Source organism: Salvelinus alpinus, chromosome 2, assembly GCF_045679555.1.
Source record: "Salvelinus alpinus chromosome 2, SLU_Salpinus.1, whole genome shotgun sequence".
Taxonomy (NCBI): Eukaryota; Metazoa; Chordata; class Actinopteri; order Salmoniformes; family Salmonidae; genus Salvelinus; species Salvelinus alpinus.
Genome location: NC_092087.1, coordinates 107,321,836 through 107,344,299, shown reverse-complemented (window position 1 = coordinate 107,344,299; position 22,464 = coordinate 107,321,836). Strand labels below are relative to the sequence as shown.

The 22,464-nt window shown below is 39.6% G+C and overlaps 3 protein-coding genes across 4 annotated transcripts in view; 1 reads left to right on the top strand and 2 right to left on the bottom strand.

Annotated features, from left to right (window-relative positions):
* Nucleotides 1-22,464, top strand: part of LOC139547938 (zinc finger protein 271-like) — a 189,346-nt gene that overhangs the window by 153,429 nt on the left and 13,453 nt on the right. The window contains exon 1 of one of the 2 annotated variants that reach the window (XM_071357173.1): nucleotides 21,345-21,993. The exons of the other annotated variant lie outside the window; for it this stretch is intronic. Within the exon in view, the coding sequence (XP_071213274.1) occupies nucleotides 21,597-21,993 (397 nt within the window). The 5' untranslated portion in view covers nucleotides 21,345-21,596. Of the gene's footprint in view, nucleotides 1-21,344; nucleotides 21,994-22,464 lie in introns of those variants that run through there. 2 annotated transcript variants of the gene reach the window in all.
* Nucleotides 748-2,034, bottom strand: LOC139550173 (merozoite surface protein 9-like). The gene is made up of 2 exons (XM_071360871.1): nucleotides 1,378-2,034; nucleotides 748-900 (listed from the first exon to the last, which is right to left on the bottom strand). The coding sequence occupies exons 1-2, from the start codon at nucleotides 1,808-1,810 to the stop codon at nucleotides 854-856; spliced, it is 480 nt and encodes a 159-aa protein (XP_071216972.1). The 5' UTR covers nucleotides 1,811-2,034; the 3' UTR covers nucleotides 748-853.
* LOC139552125 (zinc finger protein 271-like) lies at nucleotides 5,962-16,610 on the bottom strand. The gene is made up of 5 exons (XM_071363555.1): nucleotides 16,169-16,610; nucleotides 13,120-13,797; nucleotides 11,118-11,203; nucleotides 10,543-10,783; nucleotides 5,962-6,978 (listed from the first exon to the last, which is right to left on the bottom strand). The coding sequence occupies exons 1-5, from the start codon at nucleotides 16,404-16,406 to the stop codon at nucleotides 6,209-6,211; spliced, it is 2,013 nt and encodes a 670-aa protein (XP_071219656.1). The 5' UTR covers nucleotides 16,407-16,610; the 3' UTR covers nucleotides 5,962-6,208.

Sequence of the window (22,464 nt, the reverse complement as noted above, 5' to 3'; positions counted from 1 at the left end):
AAACAACGGTTGCCTATGACAACCGCAAATAAAAAACTTTTTAATTTAGAACTAATTCCGCATTAGTGGCGAAAAGGTGGCAGAGCTACAACGGTGTTTGTCAGACCAGCAGTGCAGAGCTGTAGAACCCATAACAATAACCCATAACAATAACATAGACCTACTGTAGGACCCATAACAATAACATAGACCTACTGTAGGACCCATAACAACAACATAGACCTACTGTAGGACCCATAACAACAACATAGACCTACTGTAGGACCCATAACAATAACATAGACCTACTGTAGGACCCATAACAATAACATAGACCTACTGTAGGACCCATAACAATAACATAGACCTACTGTAGGACCCATAACAGTAACATAGACCTACTGTAGGACCCATAACTTCACCTGTTTGTCCCGAAAATCTGTCTTCTCACGTAGACGTCTGTAGCGTCCTAACAGTTTGGACACTGATCTAAAACTTTTGACCGGTAGTGTGTGATATATATATATACATCCAGTGGCAAGAAAAAGTATGTTTTGTATTCCTTTGGAATTACCAGGATTTCTGCTTAAATTGGTCAAACAATTGATCTGATCTTCATCTAAGTCACAATAATAGACGAACACAGGGTGGGAAAAGTATGTGAACTCTTGGATTTAATAACTGGTTGACGCTCCTTTGGCAGCAATAACCTTTGTTGCAAGTTGAAAGAGTCTGGAATTCATGCAAAACACTGTATACAAAAATGGATTGTGTTAGGATATAAAAACGGATTTTATCAAACAATTTGATCTACATTTTATCTCTGAGATCCTCAGGATGACAAATCAGAGCAAGATTACAGAATAGAAGTACATTATTTACCTTCAGAGCAGCAACTGTCCAGATTTCGGGACACTGATCCTGTAGAAGTAAAAAAAAAAAAAAAAAGCCACAATCAACCAACCAACCAATCAGCAGTTCAAACAATAACAAAGATGTCATTCCGCTACTGTTTTGGTAATAAGATGATGGATGGAGAAATGTAACTACTCTCAAATTCCATATCAACATTCTAGTTTTAACCATGTTTTGAGGCTATACAGTGTTGGTTTACATATACCACAAACCCTTGACCTGCCTTATTGCTATTATAAACTGGTTACCGACGTAATTAGAACAGTAAAAATAAAATGTTTTGTCATACCCGTGGTATACGGTCTGATATACCACGGCTGTCAGCCAATCAGCATTCAGGGCTGGAACCACACAGTTTATAATCTTCAAGAATCAATGGTTATATATAAATTATTTAAAAGCAACTGCAGATTTCCATTTTAAAACCACACATCAGATCAACAACTGCAGAGTTTATGCTTCTGTTTTTAAGACAGTACTTACTAGTGTTAATTAGGGTCCGGTTTCCCAAAAGCATCTCACAGCTAACTTCATCTTTAGAACCATAGGATGCCTTAAGATAACTTTGGGAAACGGGGCCCATATATCCAGTTTCCTCCTCTTCTTCCTCCTCCTCCTTTTTCGACGTAACAGTCATCTCCCCTTCCTCCTCTTTCACTCCAAAAACTGTAACCTCCTCTTTCTCTTCCTCCTCTTCTTTTACTGTAACATCCTCCTCCTCTTTCACTCTGAACGCGTCTTCCTCTTCTTTCACTGTAACGTCTTTCTCTTCTTCTTTCACCGTAACAGCCTCAACCTCTACTTGTATTTGTATTGTAACAGCCTCCTCTTCCTCCTCCTCTTTCACGAGAACTTCTTTCTCCGTCCAGCAGATCCCCTCTTCTTTATCAGGAGGAGAGTAGCTTGGTGACCTCATGGTCGGAGATGTTAGCTAGCTAGGCTAATGCTAACTTAAATCAGCCCTCTAGCTGACTAATAACAGCGTAAATATGAAATTAAATCGGATAACTAACTAGACGACAGAAGTGGGTTTAAAACACAGTGGCTAATATACACTAAAGCGTCCAAAGAGCTTTATTGGTTCGTCTATTGTGTCCAGCAAGCTACCGAGGTGTCTGACTGACTATTGTTGCTGTTGAAAGAAGCGTTCCGTCCACTTATTTATACGTCACACTAGCAGCGTTGCCTTAAAGCCCCACATTGCTTTTTGCTAACTGGAGTGGGTAACGCAGTTGAGTAAAATGCATCTTTTATTTTCTGACAACACGTTGAAGGTTAGGAAGCTTGAATTTTTACAAACAGTTATGTTTTTAATGTTATTACATATTTATTAACTAATTTCCGGATATCTTCTAAACTACCTACAATGCACTATGTTCGAACGTCATATGGATCTACTCTGTACTACAAGTTCCTGTGAAACTCTCAGGTTTTCATCGGCAGCTTTTCCTGTTACGGACCTTAATTTATAAGCATCATTTCATATATGTATATTATATATATTATATATGAAATAATCGGGACATATTGTATAAAAATACTTCTTTGTTTTTAGAATATTGTTTCCTAAATAATATCCTATTGGTGAGCCAACTAGTGAATGCAGAGGGTCTTTTACTTCATTATAAGGAAGTCTGATCATTTCACAAGGTCCCTGTAACACCTAAACATGTTACAATTGTTTTAGATGCCATTCCCTCAGGTGTTGCTTTATAATTCAAGAACGTGTCAAGACCCTCAGGACATACCTACGATTACCCCTGTTGACTCATCAGTAGGAAAGATTTGTTTCTCTTTTGGTCCATTCAACAACAATAGATCTATAGGAACCTTGTTTCAACAGGATGTTGTATCTATTCCTCATGTCATGTTGGTCCATTCAACAACAATAGATCTATAGGAACATTGTTTCAACAGGATGTTGTGTCTATGGAATGTTTTATTGATAATGTCTGTTGGAAAAAGTTTGGATGTTGCCACACACATACCTACTTATTAACAAAATTCAGGAAGTTTAAAAAAAATTATTCATAAATATTATCCTGCCAACCACTATATTAAGTTTTAAAAAACATACATTCAAATTGTACCTTTTGTAATGACCAGCCAGAAACAGTGTTGCATCTTTTTTTGACTTGTATTCATGTAAGGAAACTGTGGAAAGACATCAGTAGATTTATAATTGAACACATTTATGAAGATGTTACACTATTATGGAGAGATGTATTGCTCTCAAAGCAGCCCCAAAGCATGATGTTTCCACCCCCATGCTTCAAAGTAGGTATGGTGTTCTTTGGATGCAACTCAGCATTCTTTGTCCTCCAAACACGACGAGTTGAGTTTTTACCAAAAAGTTATATTTTGGTTTCATCTGACCATATGACATTCTCCCAATCTTCTTCTGGATCATGCAAATGCTCTCTAGCAAACTTCAGACGGGCCTGGACATGTACTGGCTTAAGCAGGGGGACACGTCTGGCACTGCAGGATTTGAGTCCCTGGCGGCGTAGTGTGTTACTGATGGTAGGCTTTGTTACTTTGGTCCCAGCTCTCTGCAGGTCATTCACTAGGTCCCCCCGTGTGTTTCTGGGATTTTTGCTCACCGTTCTTGTGATCATTTTGACCCCACGGGGTGAGATCTTGCGTGGAGCCCCAGATCGAGGGAGATTATCAGTGGTCTTGTATGTCTTCCATTTCCTAATAATTGCTCCCACTGTTGATTTCTTCAAACCAAGCTGCTTACCTATTGCAGATTCAGTCTTCCCAGCCTGGTGCAGGTCTACAATTTTGCCTTATTATATTCTAATGTATTAGCTACCATGGAGCCTTATTCTATTCTAATGTATTAGCTACCATGGAGCCTTATTCTATTATAATGTATTAGCTACCATGGAGCCTTATTCTATTATAATGTATTAGCTACCATGGAGCCTTATTCTATTCTAATGTATTAGCTACCATGGAGCCTTATTCTATTATAATGTATTAGCTACCATGGAGCCTTATTCTATTATAATGTATTAGCTACCATGGAGCCTTATTCTATTATAATGTATTAGCTACCATGGAGCCTTATTCTATTCTAATGTATTAGCTACCATGGAGCCTTATTCTATTATAATGTATTAGCTACCATGGAGCCTTATTCTACTATAATGTATTAGCTACCATGGAGCCTTATTCTATTATAATGTATTAGCTACCATGGAGCCTTATTCTATTATAATGTATTAGCTACCATGGAGCCTTATTCTATTATAATGTATTAGCTACCATGGAGCCGAATTCTAATGTATTAGCTACCATGGAGCCTTATTGTATTATAATGTATTAGCTACCATGGAGCCTTATTCTATTATAATGGATTAGCTACCATGGAGCCTTATTCTACTATAATGTATTAGCTACCATGGAGCCTTATTGTATTATAATGTATTAGCTACCATGGAGCCGAATTCTAATGTATTAGCTACCATGGAGCCTTATTCTATTATAATGTATTAGCTACCATGGTGCCTTATTCTATTCTAATGTATTAGCTACCATGGAGCCTTATTCTATTATAATGTATTAGCTACCATGGAGCCTTATTCTATTATAATGTATTAGCTACCATGGAGCCTTATTCTATTCTAATGTATTAGCTACCATGGAGCCTTATTCTATTATAATGTATTAGCTACCATGGAGCCTTATTCTATTATAATGTATTAGCTACCATGGTGCCTTATTCTATTATAATGTATTAGCTACCATGGAGCCTTATTCTATTCTAATGTATTAGCTACCATGGTGCCTTATTCTATTATAATGTATTAGCTACCATGGAGCCTTATTCTATTCTAATGTATTAGCTACCATGGTGCCTTATTCTATTATAATGTATTAGCTACCATGGAGCCTTATTCTATTATAATGTATTAGCTACCATGGAGCCTTATTCTATTATAATGTATTAGCTACCATGGAGCCTTATTCTATTATAATGTATTAGCTACCATGGAGCCTTATTCTATTCTAATGTATTAGCTACCATGGAGCCTTATTATATTATAATGTATTAGCTACCATGGAGCCTTATTCTATTATAATGTATTAGCTACCATGGAGCCTTATTCTATTATAATGTATTAGCTACCATGGAGCCTTATTATATTCTAATGTATTAGCTACCATGGAGCCTTATTCTATTATAATGTATTAGCTACCATGGAGCCTTATTCTATTATAATGTATTAGCTACCATGGAGCCTTATTCTATTATAATGTATTAGCTACCATGGAGCCTTATTCTATTATAATGTATTAGCTACCATGGAGCCTTATTCTATTCTAATGTATTAGCTACCATGGAGCCTTATTCTATTCTAATGTATTAGCTACCATGGAGCCTTATTCTATTATAATGTATTAGCTACCATGGAGCCTTATTCTATTATAATGTAGTAGCTACCATGGAGCCTTATTCTATTATAATGTATTAGCTACCATGGTGCCTTATTCTACTTTTTATTTTTCATTTCTTTCAAAAGTTTAATATTATAATGAGACTGACAAAGACACGTTTTTGCTGATCGATTAGTGAGAATTTAAAATAAACTTCACATCTACTACACATCTGTATTCAATGCAAATTCTGAATCATTCAGTCACCAGATAATATCAAAATAAACAACTAGCTCTATACTGCTTCTACATAGTGGAATAACATTGATGGGAACACTAATGTTTTTCATGTCAACAACTTTATTATAAAAATGCCATCACATTTTCATAGTCCTTTAGCTTGACGACTAATACACAAATTAACTCAATGAAACAAAACAACTAAATTCAAGAAATGCACATTCTATTAATCTATTCAATATCTAAATCATGTATTCAAATTAATTTAGCGAAAAGCCAGATCAAATCAAATTCAAGAGGTTTAAAATGTATTAGCTACCATGGGATGTGATTTAATGATATTTAGATGCTAGTATTTACTTGTGACGCTATGCTAGGCTATGCTAGTCAGCTTTTTTCTGTGGGGGTGTCTCCGGGATGGTGTGGAAGTAGAAGTTAAGGTTAGAATCAAGAAATCCAAAACTCCATTCATCTATATAGTAATTAACATTTAGCAATATCCCAAATATATAATGAACAATATTAGAGGGTTTATACTTGTATGCAATGGATTAAAGTTCATAATCAAACACATTGTATAGTATTTATCATCTCCAGATGGAAACTAAAACAAAAGTAGGTCTAGTTTGTTAATTATTTCAGATAAACTATATTTCATTTGGCATGAACAAAAACCTAAATTCTCAGGTCAAAAACATAAGTCGGAACACAGCCTCTCTATTCTCTCATGTGATTTCAGGTCCTCTGACTGGGAAAATGTCTTTCCACACTGAGAGCAGTGGTATGTCTTCTCCTTCTGTGTATGTATTATTGCATGCTTATTCAGACGTCTTAAATTGATAAAACTCTTTCCACACAGGGAGCATTGGTAGGGCTTTTCTTTTGTGTGTGTTGTCTCATGCTCTTTTAGGGTCCCAAACTGGGTAAACCGCTTTCCACACAGAGAACATTGAAAAGGCTTTTCCCCTGTGTGTATCCTTTCATGTGCCTTCAGGCTCCCTAAGCAGGTAAAACTATTTCCACACTGGGAACATTGGAAAGGCTTTTCCCCTGTGTGTATCCTCTCATGCTCCTTCAGGCTCCTTAAGCGGTTAAGACGCTTTCCACAATGGGAACATTGGAAATGCTTTTCCCCTGTGTGTATCCTCTCATGCTCCTTCAGGCTCCTTAACCAGGCGAAACTCTTTCCACACTGGGAACAGTTGTACGGTTTCTCTCCAGAGTGTATTCTCTTATGCTCCCTCAGGTTTCCTAACAAAGTAAAACTCTTTCCACACTGGGAACATTGGAAAGGCCTTTCTCCTGTGTGTATCCTCTCATGCCGTTTTAGGTCCCATGATAGGGAAAATCTCTTTTCACATTGGGAGCAGTGGTGTCGTCTCGCTGGTTTGGGTGTCACTGGGTCTGGTCCCCCTGAAGGACTCTTTCCGCTGTCAGAGTGAGAGTCTGGTCCCTCTCCTGCCAAAGACAAACAGATTATTTAGTTAAATACTTAATAGAGACCTGAATAAAACTTCTACATGCTAAAACTGGCTCCATGTTAGAGGAGGAGCCTGGTGAAGAGCTCCGGTCCGAGAAACTGACTGACGCTGCTCCCTCTGTGACATCGCTGCTCCCTCTGTGACATCGCTTCTCCCCCTGTGACATCGCTGCTCCCTCCTTTTAAACTACTGCCCAGCCTTTCTGAACTGCCTGGCTGAACAACACCTTATCATCTGAAGCTGTGGAATACCATTCACCTAGACCTGCCAGAGCTCTACATGTATTTTGTTCGTTTTTAAAGTATTACTCTGCCATTTTTTTAATTCATGTCCCCCTTCAGTCCTTGATTTTCCATCAATAAGTCTAAATAATTATATATATATATATATATATATATATATATAATGGAGTGTCATTGTTATAATCTTAATTTCACCTACAGAACTGGCGTTACCCACTTTTAGGAGGGCATGTCATTTTATTGAATGGTTCCCCCCCGCCCGTCCGTCTCCCGACAATAGCTCCTCTCCTTCTCCTGACAGGTTAAAGGCCATTATTGGACTAACAAAGGTTCCTGTTATTCAGATAGTACTTACTGGTGGTAATCAATAGCTCCTCTCCTTCTCCTGACAGGTTCAAGGGACGTGACTAGTTGACAATCAGCCCCAATAGTTTCTTCCAAACTGAACCTAACCTCTATTCAGACGTAGAACAACCGATTAAATTAATGAAGTAAAGCATCGTGGGGGAGAAAGGGGGAGAACGGGTGAGTTGATGAGCGAGGGGAAGAGAACTATGCAGAATTATGTCATCACCAGTTGTGAATGAAGAACAGAAGTCCTATCAGTCTACTCTGGTCTACTTGGAGTCCACAGTGAGAGTGTGGTGACTAATTTACACAATCTGAACGAAAACTACTCGGATGGCGGGGAAGAAATGAATCAAGACATCTCTGATGATTATTCTTGGGGAGGCCCTCCACCAATAGAAATGGATTGAACATGGGGGGAAAAGGTTCTCCACCAATAGAAATGGGTTGAACATGGAGGGAAAGGCCCTCCACCAATAGAAATGGATTGAATATGGGGGGGAAAGGTTCAGAAAACCAGTTAGTATCTGGTGTGACCACCATTTTCCTCATGCAGCGTGACATCTCCTTCACATAGAGTTGATCAGGCTGTTGATTGTGGCCTCTGGAAGGTTGTCCCATTGCTCTTCAATGGCTGTGCAAAGATGCTGGATATTGACGGGGCTGGAACACACTGTTGTACAAGTCGATCCAGAGCATCCCAAACATGCTCAACGGGTGACATGTCTGGTGAGTCTGCAGGCCATGGAAGAACCGGGACATGTTCAGCTTCCAGGAATTGTGTCCAGATCCTTGAGACATGGGACATTATCTTGCTGAAACATGAGGTGATGGCAGCGGATGAAAGGCACAACAATGGGCCTCAGGATCTTGTCACATTATCTCTGTGCATTGAAATTGCAATCGATAAAATGCAATTGTGTTCGTTGTCTGTTGCTTATGCCTGCCCATACCATAACCCCACCGCCACCATGGGGCACTCTGTTCACAATGTTGACATCAGCAAACCTCTCACCCCCACGACGCCATACATGCGGTCTTCCATCTGTCCAGTACAGTTGGAACCAGGATTCATCCATGAAGAGCACACTTAACCAGCATGCCAGTGGCCATTGAGCATTTGCCCACTTTATTTATTTTATTTAACTACGCAAGTCACTGAAGTCGGTTACGACGCCAAACTGCAGTCAATAAGACCCTGGTGAGGACGACGTGCACACAGATGAGCTTCCCCGACACCGTTTCTGACAGTTTGCGCAGAAATTCTTCAGTTGTGCAAAATCCAGTTTCATCGCTGCACATTTTAAAGAGTGGCCTTTTATTGTCCCCCAGCACAAGGTGCACCTGCGTAGTGATCATGCCGTTTAATAATCATGTTGATATGCCACACCTGGATGGATTATCTGGATGGATTATCTTGGTAAAAGGAGAAATGCTCACTAACAGAATGTCTGCCCATTAACTTGAAGGAGGGGTTCCCTTGAGGCCCAGTGGTTCTGGTGTTAAAAAGACTTGGTGGCTTTAATAACAAAGATAATGTAGAGCTTCAAGTCTTCCTTTCATGGAAACGGCCTGTTGGGTGCTTCCACCAAAAGGGTGCTTCCACCAAAGGACTGCCTTTTGCTTCCCTTTGATATTTTAAGTAGAAATTGTGCACCAATTTTGAATTCTAAAAAGCCTGTTATATTAAATGAAGTGCCCTTTTAATATAGACCACATGGAGAATTCAATACTTTTTTAAATATGAATAAAAGCTTGCTAGAGTGACCCCAAAGTGCAGCATATTTGACCAGAAATGTAAAGCCCAAGTTATTTTGTTTCTTTGACAGTCATTTCTGATGACGATGATTATCTACTTCATGCGAGTCATTTACATTTGTAACCTCATCTTAAGGTCAACGGCAGGTTGGCAGTGTTGGACTAGTAACCGAAAGGTTGCAAGATCGAATCCCCGAGCCGACAAGGTAAAAATCTGTCGTTCTGCCCCTGAACAAGGCAGTTTAACCCACTGTTCCTAGGCCGTCATTGAAAATAATAATTTGTTCCTTAACTGAGGTTTACTTGTTCTTTTCAAAAGGTTTATATGTTCCTGTTGCATAGCGGTTGCTGTTCCTCCCTGTCACAATTTATGGTGATTTAAGAAGAAACTGTTAACCTTGTATAGGGTTAACTGTTCCTTTATAGGGTTCATTGTTCCTTTATGAGGATGTTATTGTTCAGTCAATTCATAAGGTATATATGTTCCTTTATAGGGTTAACCCTGTTCCTTTATATGGCGCTTACTTTAGTTCCTTTATATGCGGTCTACTGTTCCCACAACTGGCCATATTTCCTATGAAGTTGAACATGCGATCTTTATGAAAGAATGTTAAAATTACCAGGTTACACTTCTCAAAAAGGCAGCGAATTGGTGGAACGACACAATAATAGATATTGAGGACAACAGTATTACAATCAATGTAATGCATTTGATTCATGCATTTAGTTGGTGGCCCACTCTTGGGTGATACACATATTTTACAGTGTAGCTTAAACAATTCCTACAGTACAGAACAACATGTTCAAATGTAAGACAGATGCATACCTGGGCTAATTAGCTATCAGCGACACCTAACACCTGTGTGTAAACGGAATACGGACGCCACAAAGGTGTTGTCGCTGAAAAACGCTGTCGGCTGCAACTGTGTTAAAACCGGTTAGAACAGTGTGCAGTAAGTATATTTGTGAAATTATTTTTGATGCAATATGAAAGTAGAGATATTTATGTTTCTGAAACCGTACCACAATTGAGAATCGATTCACATTTAGATGTAGTATTTGTCTGTTTTGGAGCCAACTCGCCTCAAAGCAGAACATGTCTGGTCCTTGGACTATATTGAGTCACGTCGGGCTTCTTTCGTCCATTATTGGGCTAACAGGGGTTGTGATCCTGTTATTAAGATAGTACTTACTGGTCTTAATCAGATCTTCTGTCTCCTCCTCGTCATCGTCTTTCAATGTGACAGTCATCTCCCCCTCCTCCCCTGCACCCTCCTCTTGCTCTTCATCTTCCTCTTCTTTCACTGTAACATCCTCCTCCTCTTTCACTCTGAACGCGTCTTCCTCTTGTTTCTCTGTAACGTCCTCCTCCTCTTTCACTCTGAACGCGTCTTCCTCTTGTCTCTCTGTAACATCCTCCTCCTCCTTTTCACTCTGAACGCGTCTTCCTCTTGTTTTACTGTAACATCCTCCTCCTCTTTCACGACAATGTTCAGCCACAGACCCTCTTTCTCCGTCCAGCAGATCTCTTCTTTAGCAGGAGGAGAGTAGTTTAGTGAGCTCATGGTCGGGGATGTTAGCTAGCTAGCATTAGCGACTAGCCTAGTGCTAGGCTCACTTATCAAGCCAGCTAGCTGACTAACAATGTACATATAACATTAAATAAAGTAACTAGCTAAACGACAAAACTCTGTTTAAAACACCGAGACCGTCTAAAGAGCTTCAATGTTTCGGCTATGTTTGCTAGAAAGCGACCGAGGTGACCGACTAGCTGTTGTTGTTGAAGAAACGTCCCGTCCATTAGATTATACGTCACACTGGCAGCATCGCCTGAAAGACGCTCATCGCCGTCAGCTGACTGGAGTTGGTAACGCAGTTGAGAGAAAAGTGCATTTTATTTCATTTAAAACATACTTTCCATCTGCTACATATCTGCCTGCATTTAAGGCAATGTCATATGTCTATGTACATATGGCAGCAGCCTTGAAGGTGCAGGGTTGAATACCGAGGCGGATAAAGCCAGTATAGCGATACATGTATGACCTAAGTAATTAGCTGGCAGTGTACTGCATGGATAGACGGCTAGTGATAGCTATCTAACCAGTAAGGATACATGTAATAGACCTAATGGATAAATAGACTAGTCAGTATAGGATACATGTAATTGACCTAATGGATAAATAGACTAGTCAGTATAGGATACTCTCAATGGTAATAGACTAGTCAGTATAGGATACATGTAGTAGACCTAATGGGTAAATAGACTAGTCAGTATAGGATACATGTAATAGACCTAATGGATAAATAGACTAGTCAGTATAGGATACATGTAATAGACCTAATGGATAAATAGACTAGTCAGTATAGGATACATGTATAGACCTAATGGATAAATAGACTAGTCAGTATAGGATACATGTACTAGACCTAATGGATAAATAGACTAGTCAGCTTATCCATGATAGCTGATGATAATAGACTCATATCCTAATGTATTAGCTACCATGGAGCCTTATTCAGTATAGTATACATGTATTAGCTACCTAATGGAGCCTATATTCTAGTTAGTACATGTATTAGCTACCTATGGTAGCCTTATTCTATTCTAATGTATTAGCTACCATGGAGCCTTATTCTATTATAATGTATTAGCTACCATGGATGCCTTATTCTATTATAATGTATTAGCTACCATGGAGCCTTACTATCATATTCATAATGTATTAGCTACCATGGAGCCTTATTCTATTATAATGTATTAGCTACCATGGAGCCTTATTCTATTATAATGTATTAGCTACCATGGAGCCTTATTCTATTATAATGTATTAGCTACCATGGAGCCTTATTCTATTATAATGTATTAGCTACCATGGAGCCTTATTCTATTATAATGTATTAGCTACCATGGAGCCTTATTCTATTATAATGTATTAGCTACCATGGAGCCTTATTCTATTATAATGTATTAGCTACCATGGAGCCTTATTCTATTATAATGTATTAGCTACCATGGAGCCTTATTCATATTATAATGTATTAGCTACCATGATGCCTTATTATATTATAATGTATTAGCTACCATGGAGCCTTATTCTACTTCTTGCTAGTTTAATATTATATTGAGACTGACAAAGACACGTTTTTGCTGATCGATTAGTGAGAATTTAAAATAAACTTCACATCTACTACACATCTGTATTCAATGCAAATTCTGATTCATTCAGTCAACAGATAATATCAAAATAAACAACTAGCTCTATACTGCTTCTACATAGTGGAATAACATTGATGGGAACACTCATGTTTTTCATGTCAACAACTTTATTATAAAAACAGCATCACATTTTCATAGTCCTTTAGCTTGACGACTAATACACAAATTAACTCAATGAAACAAAAACGACTAAATTCAAGAAATGCACATTCTATTAATCTATTCAATATCTAAATCATGTATTCAAATTCATTTAGCGAAAAGCCAGATCAAATCAAATTCAAGAGGTTTAAGGTTAGAATCAAGAAATCCAAAACTCCATTAATCTATAAAGTAATTAACATTTAGCAATATCCCAAATATATAATGAACAATACTAGAGGGTTTATACTTGTATGCAATGGATTAACGTTCATAATCAAACACATTGTACGGTATTTATCATCTCCAGATGGAAACTAAAACAAAAGTAGGTCTAGTTTGTTAATGATTTCATATAAACTATATGATTTCATTTGGCATGAACAAAAACCTAAATTCTCAGGTCAAAAACATAAGTCAGAACACAGCCTCTCTATTCTCTCATGTGATTTCAGGTCCTCTGACTGGGAAAATGTCTTTCCACACTGAGAGCAGTGGTAAGTCTTCTCCTTCTGTGTATGTATTCTTGCGTGCTTATTCAGATGTTTTAAATTGATAAAACTCTTTCCACACTGGTAGCATTGGTAGAGCTTTTCTTGTGCGTGTGTTGTCTCATGCTCTTTTAGGGTCCCTAACTGGGTAAACCGCTTTCCACACTGGGAACATTGGAAAGGCTTTTCCCCTGTGTGTATCCTCTCATGCTCCTCCAGACTCCTTAAGCGGGTAAAACGCTTTCCACACTGGGAACATTGGAAAGGCTTTTCCCCTGTGTGTATCCTCTCATGCTGCTTTAGGCTCCCTGACCAGGCGAAACACTTTCCACAATGGGAACAGTTGTACGGTTTCTCTCCAGAGTGTATTCTCTTATGCTCCCTCAGGTTTCCTAACAAAGTAAAACTCTTTCTACACTGGGAACATTGGAAAGGCCTTTCTCCTGTGTGTGTCCTCTCATGCCGTTTTAGGGCCCATGATAGGGAAAATCTCTTTTCACAATGGGAGCAGTGGTGTTGTCTCGCTGGTTTGGGTGTCACTGGGTCTGGTCCCCCTGAAGGACTCTTTCCGCTGTCAGAGTGAGAGTCTGGTCCCTCTCCTGCCAAAGACAAACAGATTATTTAGTTAAATACTTAATAGAGAACTGAATCAACGTCTACATGATAAAACTGGCTCCATGTTAGAGGAGGAGCCTGGTGAAGAGCTCCAGTCTGAGTAACTGACTGACGCTGCTCCCTCTGTGACATCGCTGCTCCCTCCTTTTAAACTACTGCCCAGCCTTTCTGAACTGCCTGGCTGAACAACACCTTATCATCTGAAGCTGTGGAATACCATCACCAAGACCTGCCAGATCTCTACATGTGTTTTGTTAGTTTTTACAGTCTGAGATTGTCTTTGTGATGAAAAGTGTTGTATAAAATACATCATTATTATTATTACTACTATTGTTATACTATCAGGTTTAGTCCCCCAATCACATCATGATTTTAAAGTATTACTCTGCCATTTTTTTATTCATGCCCCCCTTCAGGTCTTGATTTTCCCTCAATAAGTCTAAATAATGACATATATACAGTGGGGAGAACAAGTATAATGGACTGTCATTGTTACAATCTTAATTTCACCTACAGGACTGACGTTACCTACTTTTAGGAGGGCATGTCATTTTATTGAATGGTTTCCCCCCCTTGCCGTCTCCCGACAATAGGGCCTGCTCCGCTACTTCTCCTGACAGGTTAAAACTTCTTAGGGACAGGGGGCAGTATTGGGAAGTTTAGATGACTGAGGTGCCCAAAGTAAACTGCCTGTTACTCAGGCCCAGAAGCTAGGATATGCACATGCATAGGTAGTATTGGGTAGAAAAGTTTCTAAAACTGTTAAAATAATGTCTGTGAGTATAACAGAACTGACTTGGCAGGTGAAACCCAGAGGACAATCCATCCAGGAAATCTTTTTTTTGAGGTCAATGCTTTTCTATGGGGAAGCCGAATTATTAGGACCCAGATTGCAGTTCCTATGGCTTGACATCCACTAGATGTCAACAGTCTTTAGCAGTTGTTCGATGTTGTCTTTTTGAAAAATGAAGAAGTAGTCGTATTCTTTCTAAGTGTCACTCAGGTGGACTCTAGTCTTTTGGTGCGCGTGAATGAGAGCGCACTCCGTTTAGTTTTTCTCCGGTATTGGAAACAGTTTATTCCGTCTTAAATTTGATTGATTATTTACATTTTAGGGTACCTGAGGTTGGATTAGAAACATTGTTTGAAATGTTTGGACCAAGTTTACAGGTAACTTATTAGATCCTTTGTAGGCAGGTTGGGCGAGTTGGAACCGGTGTATTTCTGAATCAAAAGAAAGAAGGACTTTATCGAACAAAACGACCATTCATTGTGTAACTGAGACCTTCTGAATCAAACGCGCCAAATAAACAGACATTTTTGGGATATAAAGAAGAATTTTATCAAACAAAACGACCATGTAAATGAGACCTTTGGGATTGCAAAAAGATGAAGATCTTCAAAGGTAAGCGATTTATTTCATTGCTATTTCTGACTTTCGTGATGCATCTTTTTGGTTGGAAAATGTTTTCATGCTTTGATAAGCGAGGCGCTGTCCTCAGATAATCGGATGGTTTTCGCCGAAAAACCTTTTTGAAATCTGACAAAGTGGCTGGATTAACAAGAAGTTAATCTTTAAACCGATGTATAACACTTGTATTTTTTTATGAATATAATTATATAATGAGTGAGAAAGGTAGAGCCATAAATATTATACCCCTTATTGGTACTTAAACGTTGTATATCTCCACTGTCCTAATGAACAGATAGGGGAGAGTAGGGGAGGGTTTGAAGAAATGGAACAACTCTAATTCAGTCTCCACTGTCCTAATGAACAGATAGGGGAGAGTAGCGGAGGGCTTGAAGGAATGGAACAACTCTAATTCAGTCTCCACTGTCCTAATGAACAGATAGGGGAGAGTAGCTGAGGGCTTGAAGGAATGGAACAACTCTAATTCAGTCTCCACTGTCCTAATGAACAGATAGGGGAGAGTAGCGGAGGGCTTGAAGGAATGGAACAACTCTAATTCAGTCTCCACTGTCCTCATGAACAGATAGGGGAGAGTAGCTGAGGGCTTGAAGGAATGGAACAACTCTAATTCAGTCTCCACTGTCCTAATGAACAGATAGGGGAGAGTAGCGGAGGGCTTGAAGGAATGGAACAACTCTAATTCATAGACAGAGCTGTGGATGCAAGGACCGACCATGAGATCAAAATGATCGTTTTAAACACGTTTTGAGTCAAATACAGTGTTTGTTTACATTTGCATTGTTTACACACAATGGAGGTTTACAACTTTATATTTGGGGTTCTGGTGAGGAGCACATTTCAGTGCAATGCCCCTTTGGCTTTAACACCACACATTAGTTCAACAACTGCAGAGTTTCTGGCTGTGTTTTTAAGACAGTACTCACTGGTGTTAATCAGATCTTCAGTCTCCTCTTCCTCTCCCAAAACATCCTCCTCTTCTTTGTTCAATGTTACATCCTCCTCTTCTTTCGAGGTGATAGCCTCCTCTTCCTCCTTTTTCGTTCTGAAAGCTTCTACCTCCTCTTCTTCCAATGTGACAGCCTCTACCCCCTCTTCCTCCTTCACTCTAAAAGGTTCTTCCTCTTCTTTCACTGTAACATCCTCTTCTTCCTCCTTTTTCATTCTGAAAGCGTCTACCTCCTCTTCTTCCACTGTGACAGCCTCTATCCCCTCTTCCTCTTTCACTCTAAAATGTTCTTTCTCTTCTTTCACTATAACACCCTCCTCTTCTTCCTTTTTAATTCTGAAAGCTTCTACCTCCTCTTCTTCCACTGTGACAACCTCTATCCCCTCTTCATCTTTCACTCTAAAATGTTCCTTCTCCTCTTCTTCGGGCCTCCTCTTCCTCCTTCATTCTGAAAGCGTCTATCCCTTCTCCCACTCTAAAACGTTCTCTCTCTTCTTTCACTGTAACATCCTCTTCTTCCAATGTGATACTGATAGCCTCCTCTTCCTCCTCTTTTACATTCTGAAAGCTTCTTCCTCTCCTTTTACTGTAATATCCCCCTCCTCTTCTTTCATGACAATGTTCAGCCCCAGGGCGTCTTTCTCCGTCCAGCAGACCACGTCTTCTTTAGAAGGAGGAGAGTAGCTTAGTGACCTCATGGTCGGGCTAGCTAGCATTAGCGATAAGCTTAGTGCTAGACTCAGTATAATCAACACATTTGTACATTTAACAAGCAAATTACTTGAAGTTAAACAGCAGATACGTAAAGAGGATTGTGTTAAAAACATCGAGATCAATATACACAAAAATGGTCCAAAGAGCTTCAATGTTTTCGGTTGTATGTTGGCTACCAGGCTACGGAGGTGGTTGAATGATTCAGTATCCGTGTTGTTGAAACAGCTTCCGGTGTCGTGTGGTCCACTAGATATGACGTCACCAGCTGAAGACGCATATCGCAGTCAGCTGACTGGAATGGGTAACGCAGTTTAGAAAAATATTCACTACATTGTTTATTAATTTAAAGATGAGCAAATATGTTTTGTCTGACTTCTTACAGCCAATACTTTCGTCTATGCAGACCTATAGCTACATGTGAATATGTACATTATGAATATATAATGGTAGAATAGTTCCGTGTAGCTCAGTAGGTAAAGCATGGCGCTTGCAACGCCAGGGTTGTTGGTTTGATACCCGCGGGGGACCAGTATGAAAATGTATGCACACACTAATGTAAGTAGATCTGCGTCTGCTTTAATGAATAACATGTTAAACAAAATTAAGACCTAGTTAAGAATGAACTCCAATCTTGACAATATAATGTCAGTTGCAAGGGTGGGGCTATCTCTTTAAATGGCCCCACCTGCAGTCTTTGGCCGTGTTCCTCTGCTCAGACGTTGCTGACACCTGACAGAGCTGACAATGCCTGGACAGGTATTTGCACATGTTATGGCAATGGGCTTGTACGAGCGGATCACTGTTGTCAAGTCACCGTCTTTCAAAGTGTGATGCATTTTGGGGATAAAAAGTGTCTGACTTGCGACTACATGAACTTTACAAAAACAACATCAAAGATCATAAAGTCGACTGCAAACAGTCGACTCCTAACCAGCTGTAACTTACAGCCGTTGGCTGCATTGGGGAGGCTATATTGTCAACCAATCACCAGGGTGTTTCTGTTTTGACCCACACAAACAGGACCAATCATTTCAACATTTTGTGACTTTACAGCCTTATTCAAAAATATATTAAATTAAATTGTTCCTCATCTATCTTCACACAGTACCCCATAATGACAAAAACAGGTTTTTAGAAATGTTTGCAAATGGGTCAAAAATAAATAAACAAAAACACCTTATTTACATAAGTATACAAACCCTTTGTTATGAGAATCGAAATTAAGATCAGGTACTTTGTTTTTACACGGCTGCTACTCGCTGTTAATTATCTATGCATAGTCACTTTACCCCTACCTACATGCACAAATTACCTGGACTAACCTGTACCCCTGCACGTTGACTCTGTACCGGTACCCCCTGTATATAGCCTCCTCACATTGACTATGTACCGGTACCCCCTGTATATAGCTTCCTCACATTGACTAGGTACCGGTACCCCCTGTATATAGCCTCCACATTGAGTCTGTACCTGTACCCCCTGTATATAGCCTCCACATTGACTCTGTACCACTACCCCCTGTATATAGCCTCCACACATTGACTAGGTACCGGTACCCCCTGTATATAGCCTCCTCACATTGACTCTGTACTGGTACCCCCTGTATATAGCCTCCTCACATTGACTCTGTACCGGTACCCCCTGTATATAGCCTCCACACATTGACTAGGTACCGGTACCCCCTGTATATAGCCTCCACATTGACTCTGTACTGGTACCCCCTGTATATAGCCTCCACATTGACTCTGTACTTGTACCCCCTGTATATAGCCTCCACATTGACTCTGTACCAGTACCCCCTGTATATAGCCTCCACACATTGACTAGGTACCGGTACCCCCTGTATATAGCCTCCTCACATTGACTCGGTACCGGTACCCCCTGTATATAGCCTCCTCACATTGACTCTGTACTGGTACCCCCTGTATATAGCCTCCTCACATTAACTCTGTACTGGTACCCCCTGTATATAGCCTCCACATTGACTCTGTACCGGTACCCCCTGTATATAGCCTCCACATTGACTCTGTACCGGTACCCCCTGTATATAGCCTCCTCACATTGACTCTGTACCGGTACCCCCTGTATATAGCCTCCTCACATTGACTCTGAACCGTTACCCCCTGTATATTGTCTCCACATTGACTCTGTACTGGTACCCCCTGTATATAGCCTCCTCACATTAGCTCGTTAATGTTAACGACTAGCCTGGTGTTAAGCTAATTTAGCAATCCAGATAGCTACTAACCTGATTAATGTAAATATTAAATTAAATGGGGCAACTGGTGACCACAGACCACTTCTCAGTTCCTATGCTTCCTGGCTGATGTTTTGGTCACTTTTGAATGCTGGCGGTGCTCTCACTCTAGTGGTAGCATGAGACGGAGTCTACAACCCACACAAGTGGCTCAGGTAGTGCAGCTCATCCCTGCACAAAGGCGGAGGTAGCGGTCCTGCTGCTGGGTTGTTGCCCTCCTACGGCCTCCTCCACGTCTCCTGATGTACTGGCCTGTCTCCTGGTAGCGCCTCCATGCTCTGGACACTACGCTGACAGACACAGCAAACCTTCTTGCCACAGCTCGCATTGATGTGCCATCCTGGATGAGCTGCACTACCTGAGCCACTTGTGTGGGTTGTGACCAAAACATCAGCCAGAAAGCATAGAAACTGAGAAGTGGTCTGTGGTCACCACCTGCAGAATCACTCCTTTATTGGGGGTGTCTTACTAATTGCCTATAATTTCCACCTTGACTTTGTACTATTCCATTTGCACAACAGCATGTGAAATTTACTCTGTCAATCAGTGTTGCTTCCTAAGTGGACAGTTTGATTTCACAGAAGTGTGATTGACTTGGAGTTACATTGTGTTGTTTAAGTGTTCCCTTTATTTTTTTGAGCAGTGTATATATATATATAAAGAATATACAAAGGACATTTGGGCAAGGGGCGGGGCTGGGGGCGGGGCTGGGGGCGTGGCTGCGGGGTACAATATCACGTTACACACTGACCTTAATAGACAGAAACACATTTATCGTTCGAACAGGCCGAGTATTTAATGGTCTTAAAATATAGTCCAATGTGTTTTTGTAAGGTAATAAAATGTGGTGTTTTGTTTGTAATTTAACATTTGTGAATATGAAATTTGGCTAAAAGAATAATGAAATGAATTACATTCAATTTTTCAACTTATTTCTATCGTAGGTAAAGAATCCAATACATCTCTCCATAATAGTGTAAAATCTTCATAAATGTGTTCAATTATAAATCTACTGATGTCTTGCCACAGTTTCCTTACATGAATACAAGGCAAAAAAAGATGCAACACTGTTTCTGGGTGGTCATTACAAAAGGAACAATTTGAATGTATGTTTTTTTTTTTTACTTCATATAGTGGTTGGCAGGATAATATTTATGAATAATTTAAAAAGAAACTTCCTGAATTTTGTTAATAAGTAGGTATGTGTGTAGCAACATTCAAACTTTTTCCAACAGACATTATCAATAAAACATTCCAATAAGGCATGACAAGGCATAGACACAACATCCTGTTGAAACAATGTTCCTATAGATCTATTGTTGTTGAATGGACCAACATGACATGAGGTATAGATACAACATCCTGTTGAAACAAGGCTCGTATAGCTCTATTGTTGTTGAATGGACCAACATGACAAGGAATAGACACAACATCCTGTTGAAACAATGTTCCTATAGATCTATTGTTGTTGAATGGACCAACATGACATGAGGAATAGATACAACATCCTGTTGAAACAAGGCATGTATAGATCTATTGTTGTTGAATGGACCAACAGAAAAACAAATCTTTCCTACTGATGAGTCAACAGGGGTAATCGTAGGTATGTTCTGAGGGTCTTGACACATTCCTGAATACTAAAGCAACACCTGAGGGAATGGCATCTAAAACGATTGTAACATGTTTAGGTGTTACAGGGACCTTGTGAAATGATCAGACTTCCTTATAATGAAGTAAAAGACCCTCTGCATTCACTAGTTGTCTCACCAATAGGATATTATTTAGGAACCAATATTCTAAAAACAAAGAAGTATTTTTATACAATATGTCCCGATTATTTCATATATAATATATATAATATACATATATAAAATTATGCTTATAAATTAAGGTCCGTAACAGGAAAAGCTGCCGATGAAAACCTGAGAGTTTCACAGGAACTCGTAGTACAGAGTAGATCCATATGACGTTCGAACATATTGCATTGTAGGTAGTTTAGAAGATATCCGGAAATAAGTTAATAAATATGTAATGACATTAAAAACATAACTATTTGTAAAAACTCAAGCTTCCTAACCTTCAACGTGTTGTCAGAAAATAAAAGATGCATTTTACTCAACTGCGTTACCCACTCCAGTTAGCAAAAAGCAATGTGGGGCTTTAAGGCAACGCTGCTAGTGTGACGTATAAATAAGTGGACGGAACGCTTCTTTCAACAGCAACAATAGTCAGTCAGACACCTCGGTAGCTTGCTGGACACAATAGACGAACCAATAAAGCGCTTTAGACGCTTTCGTGTATATTAGCCACTGTGTTGTAAACCCACGTCTGTCGTCTAGTTAGTTATCCGATTTAATTTCATATTTACGCTGTTATTAGTCAGCTAGAGGGCTGATTAAGTTAGCATTAGCCTAGCTAGCTAACATCTCCGACCATGAGCTCACTAAGCTACTCTCCTCCTGCTACAGAAGAGTCGATCTGCTGGACGGAGAAAGAAGTTCTCGTGAAAGAGGAGGAGGAAGAGGAGGCTGTTACAATACAAGTAGAGGTTGAGGCTGTTACGGTGAAAGAAGAAGAGAAAGACGTTACAGTGAAAGAAGAGGAAGACGCGTTCAGAGTAAAAGAGGAGGAGGATGTTACAGTAAAAGAAGAGGAGGATACAGTTTTTGGAGTGAAAGAGGAGGAGGGGGAGATGACTGTTACGTCGAAAAAGGAGGAGGAAACTGGATATCTGTGCCCCGTTTCCCAAAGTTATCTTAAGGCATCCAATGGTTCTAACGATGAAGTTAGCCATAAGATGGTTTTGGGAAACCGTTCCCTGATTAACACTAGTAAGTACTGTCTTAAAAACAGAAGCATAAACTCTGCAGTTGTTGAACTGATGTTTGGTGTTAAAGGGAAATCTGAAGTTGCTTTTAAATGATTTATAAATAGCCATTGATTCTTGAAGATTTTAAACTGTGTGGTTCCAGCCCTGAATGCTGATTGGCTGACAGCCATGGTATATCAGACCGTATACCACGGGTATGACAAAACATTTTATTTTTACTGTTCTAATGACGTTGGTAACCAGTTTATAATAGCAATAAGGCATGTCAAGGGTTTGTGGTATAGGTAAACCAACACTGTATAGCCTCAACATGGTTTAAACTAGAATGTTGATATCGTGGATGGAATTTGAGAGTAGTTACATTTCTCCATCCATCATCTTATTACCAAAACAGTAGCGGAATGACATCTTTGTTATGGTTTGAACTGCAGATTGGTTGGTTGGTTGATTGGTTGGTTGGTTGATTGATTGG

Excerpts from the sequence above, each read along its gene's own strand:
- LOC139550173 (XM_071360871.1), bottom strand. The coding sequence starts at position 1,810 with ATGAGGTCACCAAGCTACTCTCCTCCTGATAAAGAAGAGGGGATCTGC. Across the intron at positions 901-1,377 it reads CCGGACCCTAATTAACACTA|GATCAGTGTCCCGAAATCTG; the intron begins GTAAGTACTGTC and ends TTACTTCTACAG.
- LOC139552125 (XM_071363555.1), bottom strand. The coding sequence starts at position 16,406 with ATGAAAAAGGAGGAAGAAGAGGATGTTACAGTGAAAGAAGAGGAAGAA. Across the intron at positions 13,798-16,168 it reads TGAAGATCTGATTAACACCA|GAGAGGGACCAGACTCTCAC; the intron begins GTGAGTACTGTC and ends TGTCTTTGGCAG. Across the intron at positions 6,979-10,542 it reads AGAAGATCTGATTAAGACCA|GAGAGGGACCAGACTCTCAC; the intron begins GTAAGTACTATC and ends TGTCTTTGGCAG.